We start from the raw sequence: 19261 nt of genomic DNA on the forward strand, positions 1-19261 counted from the left end.
GTCTCTGTGGGAATGAGCTGCGCCGCTTCGTCTATAGGCTAGCCTACTCAAGCTCAAGGTGTTTTCAGTTTCTCACAAACAATACGAGGACATGAATACATGAACATTTCCAGAGCTGCTCTGAGAGAACGCCTAATGAGCATTTTCATCATTTTATTTGAGAAAAACCATTGTCAAATACACTCTGGAACAGGTCTTCACTACAACCCGTCAAAATAAAAGTTCGGTTTAAATAGGAGAAATTATGAAAGAAATATATTCTTGTAGATCTACAATAGAAAGCACTTGTCAGAATAATAACAACAACAATAATAATAAGACAGTTTATTTAAATATTATTTAAGGAATATTTTTTGTCCATGATTTAATTTAGTAAATCTGTTTTGCAGCACTTCCCCCAAAAATAAAAGGATAAAAGTTTAAATTTCCATTTGATTACCACAGTTTTTGATAATATATTTGTATTTATTCATAAAAAGAAAAAATAGTTTTCTGAATAAAAACATTTCATAGGGCTATATTATTCTTAAACATTTTAATAAATTATTCATGTTAAAAATAAGTTGTTGATCTGAGAATTATCAATTTAGTTGATTAGAAAAGTTTTATTGAAATTTTAATAAACAAAACAAATGGTTTTCGAGTTTGTTCAAAAACCTGTTTTCATTCAACTGTCATTTTATCTGATGATAATAATAATAACAACCATAATTTAATAATTCCGTTTATTTATTTATTTAATAATTGATTAATACTGTAAACCGTGATAATTTCTGAGATGGTTATCATACTGTGAAAATCTACAACCTGGGAGAGTCCCCCGCCCCGCCCCGCCCCGCCCCGCCCCACAGTTTAAAAGTAACTCAGTAACTTTTACTCTGAGTACATTTTAAATGAGCTACTTTTTACTTTTACTTGAGTAGATATTTAGACCTGTAATTTGACTTGTACTTAAGTAAAATTTCATTGAAGTAATAGTACTTTTACTTGAGTAGAATATTTTAGTACTCTTTCCACCTCTGCTAGCTAGTAGCCACTCACCTTCGTAGTCGTAGATGAAGTTCTCGAAAAAGAAACTGTATCCCTTGTCCACTTTGGAGCGGGCTGTGATGGAGTGTTGTTCAGTTAGTCGATGTACGTCAGAAAAAGTTATTTTGGGTAAATTTACCAGGGATGCAGTATACGTAAACTTAGGGTCGTCCATTGTGGGTTCGCCAGAGTGATGAGTGATTCACCGGAAGTGGCAGTGCACAAAGATCACCGAATGCGGAAGTACTACGTATCAGCGTGATAATAGGCCATGACATTGTTGTCCTGCCTCTAAATGATTTTTTCAATCTATATACTGATAATACTATCTTCTGTTGGTTTTAGGGAATCCAAATTGAGGATATTAATTGGGAGAGCTCAGGGCTCTCTCATAACTCTGCCAACACAGGTGTTACCGTGCCAGAAATGGAATGTCCATTGAAGACCGAGGACATTGAAACTCTACGCCTTGCCATTGATCCCCTTTCTCATTCAAATAGTTTTGGAAGAGACATTTATTTGACCACACTCGCACATGCATTGTACCTACTTCACCATTATTGACAGTCATGTTTGAGCCAGTCAGAGGACTAAAAGGCTTTTAATAATTCATGATTGCTCAAGTCCAGTCTAGGACCCCATGTATCCAGGCACCTTATAGTCCACCTTCCATTCACAGCAAAGTAATTGAAAACAAAAAAATGCCACAAAATGTTGTATTTTGCTTCCAAAGATTTTGTATTTATTGGACTTCTGTCAAGCTGACACAACCACAGGGAAGCGGGAAAGAACGCAGTGAAGGACATCTTCTCTGACAAACATTGTAATGGTGTGATGCCCATATGGAAATGCTTTTTGAACTGTAACATTACACCCATGAACAATGAATTGGGTTAACAGATAGAAACTTAATTTCACAAATTAAATAAAGACTGCACAAATATCTTATCTATTACTATTTGAGTCTGAATGTATATGCATTGTACTTAAACCATGAAAGAAAAACATTCAGTAGTCTAATTAGCACTGCATATTTGAAACTGCAACATTTCACTTAAACCTGATGAAATGCCTGCCCTAGATGGAAGGCCTCTGTCATCACTTGTTTGAACTCAGTAGAAGTTTGCATATGCTTAACTGGGTTAACAGATACAAACTGAATAAAAAAAAAAATTAAATAAAGACTGCACAAATATTATTACTATTTGAGTCTGAATGTATATGCATTGTACTTGAACCATGAAAGAAAAACATTCAGTAGTCTAATTAGCACTGCATATTTGAAACTGCAACATTTCACTTAAATCTGATGAAATGCCTGCCCTAGATGGAAGGCCTCTGTCATCACTTGTTTGAACTCAGTAGAAGTTTGCATATGCTTAACAGGCAGGCGGATTGTATTACTACATGCAGCGACTGTTGGGTAGCAAACTGTATGTGAACCATACTGGATGTCACAGGTGTGATTGAACTGCACAAAGACACTGAAGTTTCTCTTCTCTTCTGGTAAGACAGGAATGTGGCCCTGTCCTGTGAGCCACTGGAGAAACGTACTGGGGGACAGGTGACCTGGATAGTCTACTGTGTCACCCACCTCAGGATGTTCACCTTTTCAGAGACAGAAAGCAAACAATCATGTAAATTAAATATTTGATTTACCTGTACCAGCACAGAGGTAGAATTTGGAAATCTAATATCTTACATAAGTGTACTTACAATGATAATGTAATCTACATGAAAACTTCATGAAATGTGTAAGACAGAGAAACTAAGTAAACAGACTTTACAAGAAGAAAACTAAATGAGCAATTACATGCTTCCAGCTCCTGCAAGAAGTCCTGTAGATGGTTCATAACGCTCACTTCCACCTGTTCTTTGCTGGAGCCCTTCTCGCTGAACTCAGGTTGGCAAGCCGCAAAGACAAAGTCAGCATCAGCCTGGTGAGAGAAACAATGTATCGTTATGAGTTTATCCAGAAAGAGAGAGCAGTGGTGGCCGAGTGAGCAAGAGAGTTAATGAATAGAGCAATATGGAATTATTCTTGTGCCAATAATAATGAACGTAGCTTTTCAAGAAACTAATGAAAATATAAATTGAAACTGAATAAAATATCTTTGAAACTGAAAAAGAATAAATCGCAGGCAAATTTTTTTACTTCGTTTTTAATACACTACATGTTTTGCTAACTATTTCTCGTATTTCAATCGCTGATCTGAACTTACAAATGCGCTTCCAGAGTTTTCATTTGCGCTTCTGAAGTTTTCGTTTACGCTTCTGGAGTTTTCGTTCGCCATTCCGACACATTTCTCTCGTGGGGGTGGGGCTAGAGGCAGTGTGTTCTCATTGGCTACTGAGGTTTTGACTGACCTCAAAACCTCAGATTGCATTTTTCTCTTCCTGCTCAGCTCAGCTACCGTTCGGACGCTCTTGCTTACTGCTCCGCGCTTTGCTCTATCGCTTTTATATTTTATCTTCTATATTTTACCTTCTATATTTTTATATTTTAGCTCCTTTTATCACCTAATTTTAACTTCAGCAAATCAGCACAGTGCTCAAACGACAAAGTTTGGATTACCACAAAAACGCAGAATTCTTCTACCCGACCAGCTTACATTCCGGGGAAAGGAAAACACAAATGCCTACAAGGATAAGAGAGAAAATGCCTCTTCTGGAATCTACTTGCTGCACTAACTGCCACAGACTTTTACAAAGGATTGCAGTTCTTGAAACAAAGTTATTTACGGGACCACCAAACCAGACGGAACACACAACAGAGCTTCGTCATGGACACCCTCAGCATATAGCCGGTGAGTCCCATGAAACTAGTGCTCCTCGACAGGTAGAGAAACAAGCCGATCGACTTACGAATCGATGGCACAAACAGGGAGCGAGACCCAAAGGCACTCGAGACATCAGATTGTCACGAGCCTCACATATTACCGCAGTAGCATCCTCTACCCCAGATACAGCTCTGACAAGGATTGCAAACGCTGGTCTCCCACCAACACCTATACATCTTGAGAACAGATTTGAAGTACTAATGAATGTAAATGAGGAATCCCCAAACGTGATGAATGTGATCGAACACAGACTGAATCAGCCAGTAGCTAACACTGATGCTAACTGGCGCTCAAGGTCGAGCAGACAGCGGCACTCAGCTCAGAGCACAGCCGAGCCCAGGACTCTGATAGTGGGGGACTCCATAATCAGAAACATTAGCAGCAGGGATACAACTACATGCTGCCTTCCACAAGCTACAACTTCTGATATAAACAGGGAACTTCAGAACATTCTAATGAAACATAAGACTGCAAATCGACTCATCATTCATGTGGGGAAGAATGATATTCATAAAGAGCAGTCAGAACTCCTTAAGAAGGACTTCAATGAACTTTTTGAAACACTTAAAAGACTGAAAGTTCAAACATTCATCAGTGGACCACTCCCAGCAAGAGGAACAAACAGGTTTTCACGGTTGCTTGGGATTAATACATGGCTGCAAAAAACCTGCAATATAAAAGGAGTAAACTTCATTGACAACTTCAATCTTTTCTGGAGTCAGAGACAACTATTTCATCGGGATGGCCATCACCCAAACAAACTTGGTTCAAGAGTGTTAAAGGACAATATCGACTTCTCCCTCAATCATCCTTCTGCAGTGTGTGTCAATCTGAACGACACACACACACCTGGAAACAGTATGAATGAACACGAGACCTCACTTCAGCAGCAAAATGGACATGCAGTTGACATATCACACAAGGACAATGATAACACCACTGAGCCACAACAACCTCTGCTCACGGACACAATCTCAGCTGAGCCCTGCCCACAGAGCTCACCACAGACAGACATATCAGAACTGCTCCAAGATTCAGCACCCAAGGACGACTTCCTGGAAAACAGCCAGGGAAGCCAGGACAGCATATTACAGCCTCCGATAACACCTGAGCAACAGCCCCCTTCACCAGATACTCTTTCACTCTCGCCAGCAACTCCACTCCTGTGCTTCTCACAGAAAATGGAAGAACTGTTGCATGCTGGAACCAGACTATCCCACTCTTTTGCTGCAAGCCCCCAGATACCAACCAAAAAACGTCAGGCACCTCAAACACCAAGGCCTGCGCGCCGAGCTCGCCCGCCCCCTCCACCTGTGAGAGCTCTTCGGCCAAAACGCCAGGGCCCACACCCTCCTCCATCTGCTCGAGGTGAACCAAAAACAACTGATACCAGCTCTCAGTGATGTATTTTGGGTTCCTGCTATGATAACAGTAACTTTCTCAAATGTTTACAGAACAAGCGGGAACCCAGTGTGCCTGTATCTTTCTCTATTGCTGTTCTATTACAAGATAGAAAGTCTAAGACCTTCAATAGCCGTACAGCAAACCCAACTAATCTGGTGCCTATTACATGTCAAACTAAGATTGCTGTGGGGACAAAAAGTAAGACTGTTAAGTTAGCACTTTTAAACATTCGCTCACTTAAAAATAAATCACTTCTAGTCAACGACTTAATAACCACAAACAACCTGGACTTTATGTTTCTAAATGAAACCTGGCTAGAAGACAGCTGCAGTGCAACAATCCTCAATGAAACAGCCCCTCCTAACTTTACTTTTATGAGTGTCTGCAGAGCTGTTAAGAGAGGTGGGGGTCTAGCTGGTCTTTTTAAAGATATCTATCAATGTAAGCAAATATCATTTGGGATTTACCCGTCTTTCGAATATCTGGGTACTGTGTTAAAAGGTGCTCCTCGCATTTTACTTAGCATTATTTACAGGCCTCCAAAATATTCTCCAGCCTTTGCTGAGGACTTTACAGAACTGTTATCAACAATTACCTCAGAGTTTGACTGTTTTGCCATTGCTGGAGATTTTAACATTCACATAGATAATGCAGAAAACAATATGGCAAAAGAAATCAAAACTGTTTTAAAAACTTTTGATCTGACTCAGCATGTACATGGACCCACACACAATCATGGACACACTCTAGATTTACTTATCAGCAAGGGTCTAAACATTTCATCGATTGTTATTAAGGATGTAGCACTGTCTGATCATTTCTGTATTTTCTTTGATATATTGATCTCTCCTGCCACTGAAGCTAGATCTGTGTCTGTCAAGAAGAGATGCTTAAATGAGAACACTAGTGTACTATTTATGAAGGCTATATCCTTAACACCAAGCATATCTGCTGACTCTGTTGATTTTCTCCTTGATTCTTTTAACTCAAAAGTTAAAAATATAATTGATGATATTGCTCCTGTTAAAGTCAGGAAGAAGAGTGGCAGACAAAAAGCACCTTGGAGAAACTCAACAGCAGTGCAAAATATGAAAAGACAATGCAGAAAAGCAGAGCGCATGTGGCGGAAGACAAAACTTGTAGTCCATTATAACATCTACAAAGACAGCCTGCATGCTTTCAATATGGAACTAGGCAAAGCTAGACAGACTTTCTTCTCAAACATTATAAACTGCAATTTAAACAACACACGCACTCTTTTTGCTACTGTAGAGAGACTGACAAACCCCCCAAGCCAGATTCCCAGTGAAATGCTCTCAAACAGCAAGTGCAGTGAGTTTGCTTCTTTCTTCTCTGAGAAAATCAATAATATCAGAAAGGTGATCAGCACATCCTTGAGTTGCGCTGGGGTCAGACAGATCAGACCGCCTGAGAAAGTAGTTACTATGTCTGACTTCAAAGAAATTGATGGCAAAATTTTGGAAGAAACCGTACAACACCTTAAAACATCAACATGCGCCCTTGACACACTTCCCACATCTTTTTTCAAAAGTGTGCTAAACAGTTTAGAAGCAGATCTTCTAGAAGTGGTAAATGCCTCACTTCTCTCTGGGAGTTTTCCGAACTCCCTGAAAACTGCAGTTGTCAAGCCCCTCCTGAAAAAGAACAATCTGGATAAGACCATATTAAGCAACTATAGACCGATCTCAAATCTTCCTTTCATAGGCAAGATCATTGAAAAAGTTGTCTTCAATCAGCTGAACAAATTCTTAAGCTCGAATGGATACTTTGACAATTTTCAATCTGGTTTCCGACCGCACCACAGCACAGAGACAGCGCTCATAAAGATAATAAACGATATTCGCTTAAATACTGATTCAGGCAAATTATCAGTGCTGGTACTACTCGACCTCAGTGCTGCATTTGACACTGTCGATCATAACATACTTCTTGACAGGCTGGAAAACTGGGTGGGGCTTTCTGGGATAGTCCTAAAATGGTTCAGGTCATACTTAGATGGGAGAGGTTATTATGTTAGTATAGGAGACCATAAGTCTGAGTGGACATCCATGACATGCGGAGTCCCTCAAGGCTCAATTCTTGCGCCACTCCTGTTCAACCTGTATATGCTCCCAATGAGCCAAATAATGAGAAATAACCAAATTGCTTACCACAGCTATGCAGACGATACACAGCTGTACTTAGCCTATCGCCCAATGATTACAGCCCCATTGACTCCTTGTGCCGATGCATTGACGAAGTCAACAGTTGGATGTGCCAAAACTTTCTTCAATTAAACAAAGACAAAACTGAAGTTATTGCGTTTGGAAACAAAGATGAAGTTCTCAAGGTGAACGCATACATTCACTCTAGGGGTCAAACAACTAAACATCAAGTCAGGAATCTTGGTGTGACACTAGAGTCAGACCTTAGTTTCAGTAGTCATGTCAAAGCAATAACTAAATCAGCATACTATCATCTGAAAAATATTGCAAGAATTAGATGCTTTGTTTCCAGACAAGACTTAGAGAAACTTGTGCATGCTTTCATCACCAGCAGGGTGGATTATTGTAATGGACTCCTCACTGGCCTTCCCAAAAAGACCATAAGACAGTTGCAGCTCATACAGAACGCTGCCGCTAGGATTCTGAGCAGAACCAGAAAATATGAACATATCACACCAGTCCTCAGGTCTTTACACTGGCTCCCAGTTAGATTTAGGATTGATTTTAAAGTATTACTACTGGTATATAAGTCATTCAATGGCCTAGGACCTCAATAAATTGCAGATATGCTCACTGAATATAAACCCAACAGATCACTCAGATCATTAGGATCATATCAGCTAGAAATACCAAGGGTTCACTCTAAACATGGCGAGTCTGCTTTTAGCTATTATGCCAGCCGCAGCTGGAACCAGCTTCCAGAAGAGATCAGATGTGCTCCTACAGTGGTCACATTCAAATCCAGACTCAAAACACATCTGTTTAGCTATGCATTTACTGAATGAGCACTGTGCCGCTGTTCGTCCGACTGTTTGTACTGTACTGTATTTTATTTTATTTTTCTAAACTGTTTTAATTATTCTAATTTCTTTTAATTATTTTAATTTCTCCTATGTCAGCAGGGCATTTAGCACGAAACTGTAAATGCCCACTCAGAAGGTGTAAAAGAAAGTGATAATGTGAAAGTCAAGTCAAGTCAAGTTTATTTGTATAGCGCTTTTCACAATACAGATTGTATCAAAGCAGCTTCACAGTATTAAATTAAAATAATACAACAAAGTTTGTTTCAAGAGGAATTTATTGATTGATAAAATTAAATTAAATATCCCCAAAATATCCCCAACTGAGCAAGCCAAAGGCAACAGTGGCAAGGAACCGAAAAACTTCATCAAGTGACCTAATGGTGTCCTAAAACTCCATCAGGTGACCTAATGGAGAAAAAAAAAACCTTGGGAGAACCCAGGCTCAGTCGGGGGCCAGTTCTCCTCTGGCATTTATGAGCTAGAGGCCGGATTGTAGTTTGAACTGTAGGATTATATGAATGCCTGGCTGAAGAGATGCGACTTTAATCTAGTTTTAAACTGGGAGAGCGAGTCTGAGCAACGAACAGTATCAGGAAGACTATTCCAGAGTTTTGGAGCCAAATGTGAGAATGCTCTCCCTCCTTTGGTGGTTCTGGATATCCTAGGTATGACCAAAAGCCTTGAATTTAGTGATCTTAAAGAGCGCGATGGATTATAGGGTGATAAAAGATCCGTTAAATAGACTGGAGCTAAGCCGTTTAGGGCTTTATAGGTCAGTAGCAATACCTTGTAATTAATACGGAACTTTATAGGTAACCAATGCAGTGATGATAAAATCGGTGTTATATGATCATATTTTCTTGATCTAGTAAGAACTCTAGCGGCGGCAAGTGACGTGTATTAATTGGGGTTTGAAAGTAGAACAGTATTTAAATGACGATATTAAAGTTTTCGTCTGAGAAAGAATGTGAACGCAGTGCTAAAGAAAGTGAAAAGAACGTGTGAGTAAATGAGGGAGAAAAGAAAGTTAAAGGAAAGTTGATAGATGGAAATCGTAAGAAGATTGAAGGTCAAAAGATGGTTGAAAGATTTAAGGGAATCCTTTGAAGGAAAGATCTATAATAACATTCTTTTTTTATTTTTAAAAGTACTGTATTTTATTTTTATTTTTATAAACTGTTTTAATTATTCTTTTTTCTTTTTATTATTTTAATTTATTCTATGTAAAGCACTTTGAATTGCCATTGTGTATGAAATGTGCTATACAAATAAACTTGCCTTGCCTTGCCTTGCCTTGACAGCTTCTTCACCTGGAAGTGAAGACGTCAGTGTTGTGTTTACATGTGTGGATGTGAGCGTCTGTAATCGCAGCTTTCTATTTAATTTGAGTGATATTAAGTTAGGTTTGTTTTTTAATTTTATCTGTATTTACCTGCTGCTACTACTTTGTCGACAGAAGCTTTTAGGAGCACAAGAGATCTATTCAGTCTATTCAGGTGTAATTGTACATTAAAGTACTGTATATAATACTTAAAATATTGTAGTGTCCAATGCTTTCAGAGAATATTTGTTTATTCCTGATGATTATTCTGCATGTTAGGCTCTGATTAGGTTGAGCTGTTACAATTTAAAGAGAATACTAGCAAACGTGTGTGATATATTCAGCCGTCAAGAAAGTTTCACTTCAACCAGGTAATCAAGGTTGGCAACCATGGCCATCACACTACTCATTGTTAGCATGATATACATTTACACCATCAAAATGAATGATCACTTAAATAAGAGGAATTTAAACAATATGAAAATTACAATCGTGGCCTGCTGTCAGATGATACAGACCTCAAAGGGCATTTCATTACATATGTCACACAAAGAATGTTCTTGTTGCCATTTTTTTATTGATAATTGTATTTAGTTATTTAATTTAATTAATACTATCTTCTAACATTTAAAATTGTAAATATATTTTAACAATCATCAACCGTTTCAGTTGTGACTTCTACAACCAGTTAAATGAATGTAATTGAAAATATGAATTCAAATAAATGTACATTCTTTATTGTCACTAAAGCATATACACAAGTATCAGAGTGAAAGTATTGGATGCAATTATGTTGTGACAGGAAAGACCAGAATCACAAAACATTAACTGCATAATATAGGCCTACATGTAATGCACAGTATTCTCATCAAATACATTACTATACAAAATGCACAATTACAAATACAGAATACATTTTAAAAATTCATATACATTTTAAATGATGCAATGATTCTTTGAACAGTTCCTGTTGCAGTACAAGTAACAAAGCAGTGACTGGACACAAGCAGTACAAGGATAGTCCACCCAAAACAATGAGGATTCTCTCATTTACTCCTTCATGCCATCCCAGATGTATATGACTTTCTTCTTCACATAAACATAGACAAAGAGTTTTAAGGAAATAATTCATCTCTGTGAGTCCATAATACAAGTGGATTGTAACCAATGTACGCAAGACAGTTGGTCGGAAGTGATTTTTAATATTTAAAACAGTTTACAATATTAGTATTTATTTTATCTAGCCTGTTGTTTGACTTCAGAAGGCAATGATTCATCCACTGAGGTCGCATGGATTACCGTCACGCTCATTGTGTGTGGTTTTTAAAGGACTCGCAGAGATGGATTACTTTCCTTACAATCTTAAATTGTGTTTATCAGTAGAAAGAAAGTAAAATGCATCTGGGACAGCATGAGGGTGAGTAAAATAAGTGAGAATTTTATTTTTGGGTGAACTATCCCCTTAACATTCATATGCTGTTGGTATGCTAATCCAAGATCAGCATTGACTAATAAGAATAAAGTGCAACCTCTTGTGTACTTGTGAACTGTGTTTGTTTTAATGTAGAGGAAATTGAAATATTTGCTAGTTTATAATATTAAAATAAAATAAATCAGGTGTCTGAAGATCAAGATCCCAGTCATTCAAAGGTGATGTGTCTGAACAAAGTAAGATTATTGTCTGATAGGGACAGTGGATCTCTGGTACTATCACTCCATCCTCTGTGTCAGCATCAGAATTTTGTTTATGGAAAAGTTTCTCCACTCCCTGAAAAATGAGAGAGGAAATGTATTATAATCTAACAATACAAACTGCTTTGAACTCCCACATACAGTAACAAGTTGCAGACTTAAAATATTTATTCCAAACAAATTATATAAATGTTTTAAGGGATTTTACAGTACTAAATATTTACCTCGGAGTCATGCAGCATTTATCATCTGTAATACGGTTGTGTAACCAGTAGTTGGCTGTATAGCCCTATATATATATATAATATATATATAAACATATATCCATGGCTGTGTATTCCCTAGTTGCTGGATGTTTTCAGTCATAATTACTTGCATGTATTAAGTTTTAATTTGGACATATATTTGGACATATATTTATTATTAAAGACTGTTAAAGATTAAAAAAAATTCTCAGAAATGTTCATTTGAAGTGCAATTTTTTGCATTATTATTAGTCAAATATGGACACAGAAAAAGCATTTTGTTACTCATACTAGCTACATATAATAGCTTTATCAGTAATCTTTATCACACTAAAGTAATCAGAATAAATATTGTGACCAGGGCGATACTTCAAAATAATTGAGTGTTTACATAGCCTATTATGAACAGAGGCGTGGTCTGTGGTCAAGTCGTGTCTCTCATCTTTCAAAAACTCTGCATCGCAAATTAATCAGCAATTGAGAAATTCAGGTTTAAATAGCTTTATCGGCATGGTAAAAAAAAGGCTTTACATTGCCAAAGTTGAATCAGGCAGTGATCGACAGCGCTCTGGTCCTATGGCATCGGTCATTGACTGATACAGTACAGATACTGTACAGTACTCTAGCCCAATGATGTTTGGGGTGGCTGGGGGGAAATATGATCTAATCGAAGACTGTAACTGAATGTAGATAAACAAGTCATGTAATGATTGGGCCAACAGTCAAATCAAGACAACACAGCTGTATAATGTTATGGGCTCTCACTGAGCTCTAAAATGCCTCTCCACCTGAATAAAGCCAGTACTGTATTATAAATAGTATTAGTATAGTATGAAAAAAAAATTCAGACTTACCACGAGTAGGCTATCCAGTATCCTGATAGCGACGATGACTAATGATAATGATATCATTTGTCTACTATTCCTTCTATAAGAAATCATCTCAACAATATAATGTAGCAGCAAATAAATACAGATATAAACTTAATATCACTAAAATGAAATAGAAAGCAGCGATTACAGACGCTCACATCCACACATGTAAACACAACACTGACGTCTTCACTTCCAGGTGAAGAAGCTGTCAATCAAAAACTCAGTAGCCAATGAGAACACACTGCCTCTAGCCCCGCCCCCACGAGAGAAATGTGTCAGAACGGCGAACGAAAACTCCAGAAGCGTAAACGAAAACTTCAGAAGCGCAAATGAAAACTCTGGAAGCGCATTTGTAAGTTCAGATCAGCGATTGAAATATGAGAAATAGTTAGCAAAACATGCAGTGTATTAAAAACGAAGTAAAAAAATTTGCCTGCGATTTATTCTTTTTCAGTTTCAAAGATATTTTATTCAGTTTCAATTTATATTTTCATTAGTTTCTTGAAAATCTACTTTCATTATTATTGGCACAAAATTAATTCCATAGAGCAAGCGGTGATGGTGAGAACAAATGAATGTGAAATAAACTATGTCAGTCAAAAAAGACACACTGACAGCAGATGAGCAGCACAAAGCAGAGGAGAGAGATAAAAGGAGAAGCAGCACATAAAAACACAATTATGTTACCTGGTTGCTATGCTATGAGTCCCAACCTCACACATGCTGGCTGTGGGCTATACACCCAAAGGTTGACACAGAAATGTCCCAAACACAGCAAAATAATAAGAAAACCAGAAAATACCGACAGAAGGCAGTATCTCTGTAGATAAATATACCACCTCACATTTGTTGTGGGTCATAAGTGATGATTGGGGAGGATTACTTTTGTATGACACTATACATTGTTTTTTAGGAAAATTCTACATCGTGGACCTTTAACTTTAATATCTTCATTATTATTGTCCATTGACCCCACACTCCAAGTCTATAAAAAAAAGTTTAAGTAAAGGGCATGATTGGTAATTGAAATAAGCTGAGTTTAGGACTTGGAATCACTATTGTTAGTTAAAAGTGGTATCAGTACATCCCTACATTTATTAACTCACCTTCACCTCCATCCCGGGGACAAAGAGTGGTTGGCAGATGTTTGGGTATTGGTTCATTAGATCAGCGAGACCATAAAGTTTCAGACCTTCACGTAGCTGGGAGAGAAGGGGCAGCAGCCGAAGTATGGCATGAAGAACAACAGCACTAAAATATAGAATGAAAAAATAATATCAATATGAAGTGAAATGTAAAAAATCAAAACATGAATATTAACATCCTTGACAAGGATTCGCATAGTGAAAAAACAATTATACCGAAGAATTTCTTCTCTCTTTTCAACATTAACAGGTCCATTATAGCCACAGCTCAAAATGTCCTCAATCAGTTCAGTCATTGTAGCCTCTGTGGCCGTCTCAATCTTAAAAAGACACATACACATACACACACACACACACACACACACACACACACACACACACACACACACAAAAAAAAAAGGAGAAAACACTGAATAATGTGTGTTGACAAACATTTTACAGCTCTAAAACCCTTAAGACCTCTTACCTGGGAGAGAAGTGATATATACTCAGCATCAGAGACATCCTCTTTGGAAATGTGCTGAATCTGTATCTCCCCATCACACAAGTACTTGTAGCACCAAAGTTTGAGGCAGCAGGGTGGTGGTCCGCTTTGAGCCAGACTTGCAGCCCAGATTTCACCAGCACTTCTGAAAGAAAACCATATAAATTAGTAGAAACATAGTTATGTCCTGAGGACATACATGCATAATACTGTGTTAAGATCACAAGCCACAACATTTAGCCTACTGAACATAAAACAATAAAAAAGTATGCACACCTACAGAGGCAGACAGTGTGTAGGAGAGGACCAGAAGGGCAACAGACTGAAACAGAGAAAGCTCCCGCACACTATCTTAACTTGCATATAAAGTTCAATCAGAGAACAATGTTTTGGTCACTGGGACCATCATCAGGTTATTTTATGGTGTGAACAGAGGAAGCAATATAAATAGACTCAATGGACCATGTGGGCCAATCAGAGCCCATGTAAGCAACTACACTGTCAGTGCCTGAAATTATCAAATATTTTCAGTCATCAAACACAATTCCTTTTTTTCTTGTCATATATGGCTCAAGCCTGAATCCAGGCACCATGCCCGAGTTCTTTCAGCCCTGTAACATGTAAACAAAATATTGTTTGAGGACTTTATCGACCCCACTGTATGCAAGCATGTCTTACCTGAAATTTGCTTGATCAAGATCAAACAGGGAATATTTGGGACATTTTCCAGTCTGGTCACCCTCAAACAGCTTCTGCTCAATCCCTGCAACCATCTCTTTGAACACAAATAATAACTCCATTCATGTAACTGTCACTTCTATTGCAATTTAAAAAAAAAAGTAATTTAAATCATATTTATCTCCGCCAAGGAGGTTATGGTTTTGATGGAGTTTGTTTGTCTGTTTGTTAGCAAAATAACTCAAGGTATGAACGGATTTCAACGAAACTTTCAGGAAATGTTGATAATGGGAAAAGGAGCACTACCCAAAAGGAGCACAGAACAGATGATTACATTTTGTTGGTGATCGGTTGAAGAAAAGTGGATAAAAATAATACAATGCCGGGAAATCCGAGCTGCTTGGCGGAGGTCTGTGCTTTCCGAGTGCTTTTCTAGTTCAAATATATGTGTACCTGTGAGGAACTCCTTTCGTAGCGCCCCTGTATCAAGGCCCGCCTCCCCTATGAACCTGATTTTTAACCGACTGGTAGGCAATGCCCTCTTTTGTCGCTTCCATTGAGCAAGGCCCCGCTCCACCACATGGGATCTTGATACAGTGAGAGGAAATTCTTCCTCGTTGTTAACAGCAGCAGAGATGGCCTGCAGGACATCATCAAGGCTGAGGAAGAAATAAATGCCTGATAGGCAGTGTGATTCTGGAAAGCGTATATTGTCTGTTTAATTCCTTTAGGTTAGAGGTTGTCAAACTGTGGTGTATGTACGTGACTTATTCTTTCTCTATTGTGTGTTAGTATTTGCATATTTGTGCCATTTACTTTTTTGTTGCTTCTGTATGGTCATAGCTTACAGGTGATCCCTGGATTCTTTGACATGATATGAGGTACTTGGCCCCAAAAGTTTGAGAGCCTTAGGTTATTCACTGTTGAAGGAGACTATAGAAGCGTACAAACCTATAAATGCTCATCCTTTGTTTTGAAGTTGAAGGAATGAAGTCAGCTTTGCTGAAATGATAAAACACAAGTATGAAATTGAGAGTAAAACCTATATCCTCTGACCTTAAATGTAAAAATGTGTACAATAAACTCAGTACAGAAGCCACATATAAAAGTTTAAGTTAAAAGGTGGACTTTTTGAGAGAAAGTAACTTTGTTATGGTCAGGACTAACTGATCAATAAAAATCATATGGCAACAATGACAACCAAAAAAAAAAAAAACTTGTGTACTGTTGAAAGTAAATGTATATCACACACAGCACAGTCAGCCTTTATGGTAACAGCTCAGTCAATTTAAAAGTATTAAATCAAACTGGTCAATACATTAATCCATTGGTGGGAAGACAGGTGCTTGGAGGGATATCTCTAACTAAAATGCTACAATATGTTGACATTTTTATATTGACTAAATTGTGCTAAGATTCTGTTACCTCTCTCCACACTCGCTTGCATGTGCCTCCAGGTCATTGGGAGGAAAATTATGGCCACAGATTGGGCACACGGTCTGCAACTGGAATCACTTAAATGTTTAACATAAAAAGGTGGAGACAATAATACCTCAAAAATAAACACTCAACACATCATAACATACCTCTGTCTTTGAGGACACAAAAATCACATCTTCCTCCGTAGGCTGTCAGGAGGAATAACAAAATTGAAAAAGAAATTGTGACATGATTGCATATATCTGTTGTTACTCATCGTTCAACAGATGATGTTTTTGCATAAACTGTTCATTAATTAACAGCCTCATTGCAAATATAGCTTAACTACCTTAAAAAAATCCACATCACATCAGGTGGAACTGGCCACTATACAAGTTATGACCAAATCCAACATTATCCATACAATGGGTCTGTACATACCTCCTGTGGATAAGTATCTGAAGGCTTACATGTTTCAACATGCAGCGCTAGGATTTGCAATGGATAGCTGGTGTGACAGGAGTGGCACATTGCCTTTGGCATACTGGAGAAGGACCTGGAGTCCGGAGGCAGTGGTTGAGTGTCTAGTTCCTCCTGTATCGGAGCAATATATAGGACACCCTTTCCGCCCATACTTGCAGTCTTCAGCATTAGCCCAGTATATCCACTGTCCCCAGGAGACACCATATATAGTTTTCTAGAACCCCACCCTCCTAACAAGAAAAGTTATTTAATAGTTGAACTCTATTGAAATGTGACAGTACTCATCACTCAAGATATTGATTCAAATTATTTTATACCAAGATTAGATTGGCCATGGGTAAGTTCTATGTACCTGCTCCTTTGTAAATCAGCCAGCCCCCAGACACACTTTCCAGTTTTGGATAAAGATCTTTGAGGGTTGAACATACCTTCAAGAGTAATATAAATCATACCATCATATTGACAAAAAAACATTGGTTTTGATAGTGGACTATATTAAAATATTATATGACAAAAAAAAAAGTTGCCTCACCTCATCATGGGTGTAGTTATCTGGTATCAGCGTGGACCTGCGTCCCAAACCAGCTTGCAGATGGAAAACTTCTTCACTGCCTTTGGGAGTGCGCTCAACAATCTTGGGTAAGAGATAAAATGTAACTTCTATCTCTTTGACTGGTGTGAAGTGGTTGGAAGGCCCTTGATTGCGCCGGCGCTTTCCCCTAGCTCCAAAAAGGGCAGGAAAAGACCTGTGATGATAATTTTTTTAATTTGACATTACACAATACAAGTACACATCTCACTAGCTATAGTTTGAGAATTTAAATTGATGAATGTAAGGGACTCTTTCCTGACTCCTTCCCTGTCTGCTAGAATGACATGCGTGTTCAGAAGATGCATCACATTATTTTATACATGTTAATCTGGGTGTGTGTGTTATTTGTTGGGAAACTAGACACAACACCTTGGAGTCTCTGGGCCAGTTTGATGTTGGGCACTGGGCCCAACAGGGGTAGCTCTGTGTTGGGCACTGGGCCCAACAGGGGTAGCTCTGTGTTGGGCACTGGGCCCAACAGGACCAGGGGAAGGTATTGCATTTGTGAGCAAATTTAGGAGGTGTCTTGCTGAATTGGCTAACGTTACTTCCGAGTTGTCTCCCTGTCAAAAGTATAAAAATTGAGCAGTAGGTTGGAAAAGCTATACAATACATCAACTTAATAACCCATAAAACAATATAAATAACTTAAATATTACCAAATAAAAAGAAATACAAAGTGGGATGTTTTCCATATTCCAAAGAAAATATATTGCAAAAAGTTATTCAAGTAAATGGCTAGCTATATCAATATAAAACAAAATATTAATAAAATAAGGGTGTGGTGGTGGCGGCGCAATGGATAAGACACATGCCTTTGGTGTGAGAGACCTGGGTTCGAATCCACTGTGAGACACCAATGTGTCCCTGAGCAAGACACTTAACCCCTAGTTGCTCCAGAGGCGTGCGACCTCTGACATAGCAATTGTAAGTCGCTTTGGATAAAAGCGTCAGATAAATGTAAATGTAAAAATAGGCACTATATTTATAGACCAAAATACCATATGCACTATTAAATTTAATTAAACAAAACAGCAAGCTTTCTTTCGAAGTGTAAATGTGCTATTTTTGTGTTCAAGTCAACCGGAATTAGCTATGCATTCAATTCAAATGAATAGGGCTAGTGCTATGGTGTAATTGCCCTGAAGTGTATGGCCTTACATTATGCTAGAACCTGCCAAACACAGCGACACAGACAATTACTACTCTCTCTCTCCCTCTCAGTAAGCAGTACCCTGACAATGACAATCACGAGGAGTAGTTATCAAAAATAATCACGCTGAAGACATGACCAGTCTACTTGGCGGCGGCTAGCACTAGCTACGTTTGCAACAACATTTTCACCGGAGGAAGAGGCAAACGCTTAGAAATAATAAACACCTGGGCCCGTATGTATAAAACTTCTAAGAAATGCTCTTAAGAATAGTCTTAAGCTTTGACTTAAGTGTCAGAAAATACTTAGTAAAGAGTAGGAGTTTTCTAAGAGTAGGAGACTTTTATAAAGCAGCTAAAAGCAACTTTCAGTAAAGTATAAGACTGATTCTTAAGTGCTGACTGAAGTGGGACTTAAGTGTTGTGAACTAAGGACTACAGTGATGTCAACCCAAAATGGCCGCCCTCAACCACTGAATCAGCCAATAGTGAGCCTGCAAGGGTGAGGTCACTGCAGCATGACACCAATCATTTAATTTTATTATAATAAAATCATTTAATTAAGACACTTTAATATTTAAATTTTTTTTTTTTTTAAAATGCTTTGCAACTCCTCATTTACAATTATGCAAACATGAGTTCCATCAATGGATCCAACAACTTAGGAAAGCCTGAAATACTCATTTAAGTGGCTTTATTTTGCTGCGAGATTTGCAAAGTCAATGAACTGCCATACAGTAGTGGCCAAAAGTGAGGCAAAGGAAAATTGTCAGATTCACCCTTTATTCAAATAGGGTTACAAATGTGTTAAAGATTTTGTACGCGTTTTGTGTAGTTGTGCTTAGAGTCAATTGTTTATTTGTGATAACACACT

At 38.1% G+C, this 19261-nt stretch overlaps 1 protein-coding gene across 1 annotated transcript; it reads right to left on the bottom strand.

Moving 5' to 3' along the window:
- Window positions 1-1743: 1743 nt before the first annotated feature.
- On the bottom strand, window positions 1744-17697 carry LOC309497646 (uncharacterized protein). Its single transcript, XM_082167941.1, has 13 exons — window positions 17176-17697; window positions 16996-17071; window positions 16602-16873; window positions 16328-16369; window positions 16167-16246; window positions 15693-15743; window positions 15195-15400; window positions 14742-14838; window positions 14046-14208; window positions 13796-13899; window positions 13541-13685; window positions 2843-2966; window positions 1744-2637 (listed from the first exon to the last, which is right to left on the bottom strand). Exons 3-13 carry the CDS (start codon window positions 16845-16847, stop codon window positions 2330-2332), a joined length of 1566 nt encoding a protein of 521 aa, XP_082024067.1. The 5' UTR covers window positions 16848-16873; window positions 16996-17071; window positions 17176-17697; the 3' UTR covers window positions 1744-2329.
- Between the last annotated feature and the right edge of the window lie 1564 nt (window positions 17698-19261).

Source organism: Leuciscus leuciscus, assembly GCF_965113295.1.
Source record: "Leuciscus leuciscus genome assembly, chromosome: 4".
Lineage (NCBI taxonomy): Eukaryota > Metazoa > Chordata > Actinopteri > Cypriniformes > Leuciscidae > Leuciscus > Leuciscus leuciscus.

Bases quoted from the DNA above. Each gene is read 5' to 3' on its own strand.
- LOC309497646 (XM_082167941.1), bottom strand. From the start codon at position 16,847: ATGGTGTCTCCTGGGGACAGTGGATATACTGGGCTAATGCTGAAGACT. The intron at 16,370-16,601 runs GTATGTACAGAC...TCCTCCTGACAG, and splicing joins CAGATACTTATCCACAGGAG to CCTACGGAGGAAGATGTGAT. The intron at 14,209-14,741 runs GTAAGACATGCT...GTTTTCTTTCAG, and splicing joins CTTGATCAAGCAAATTTCAG to AAGTGCTGGTGAAATCTGGG.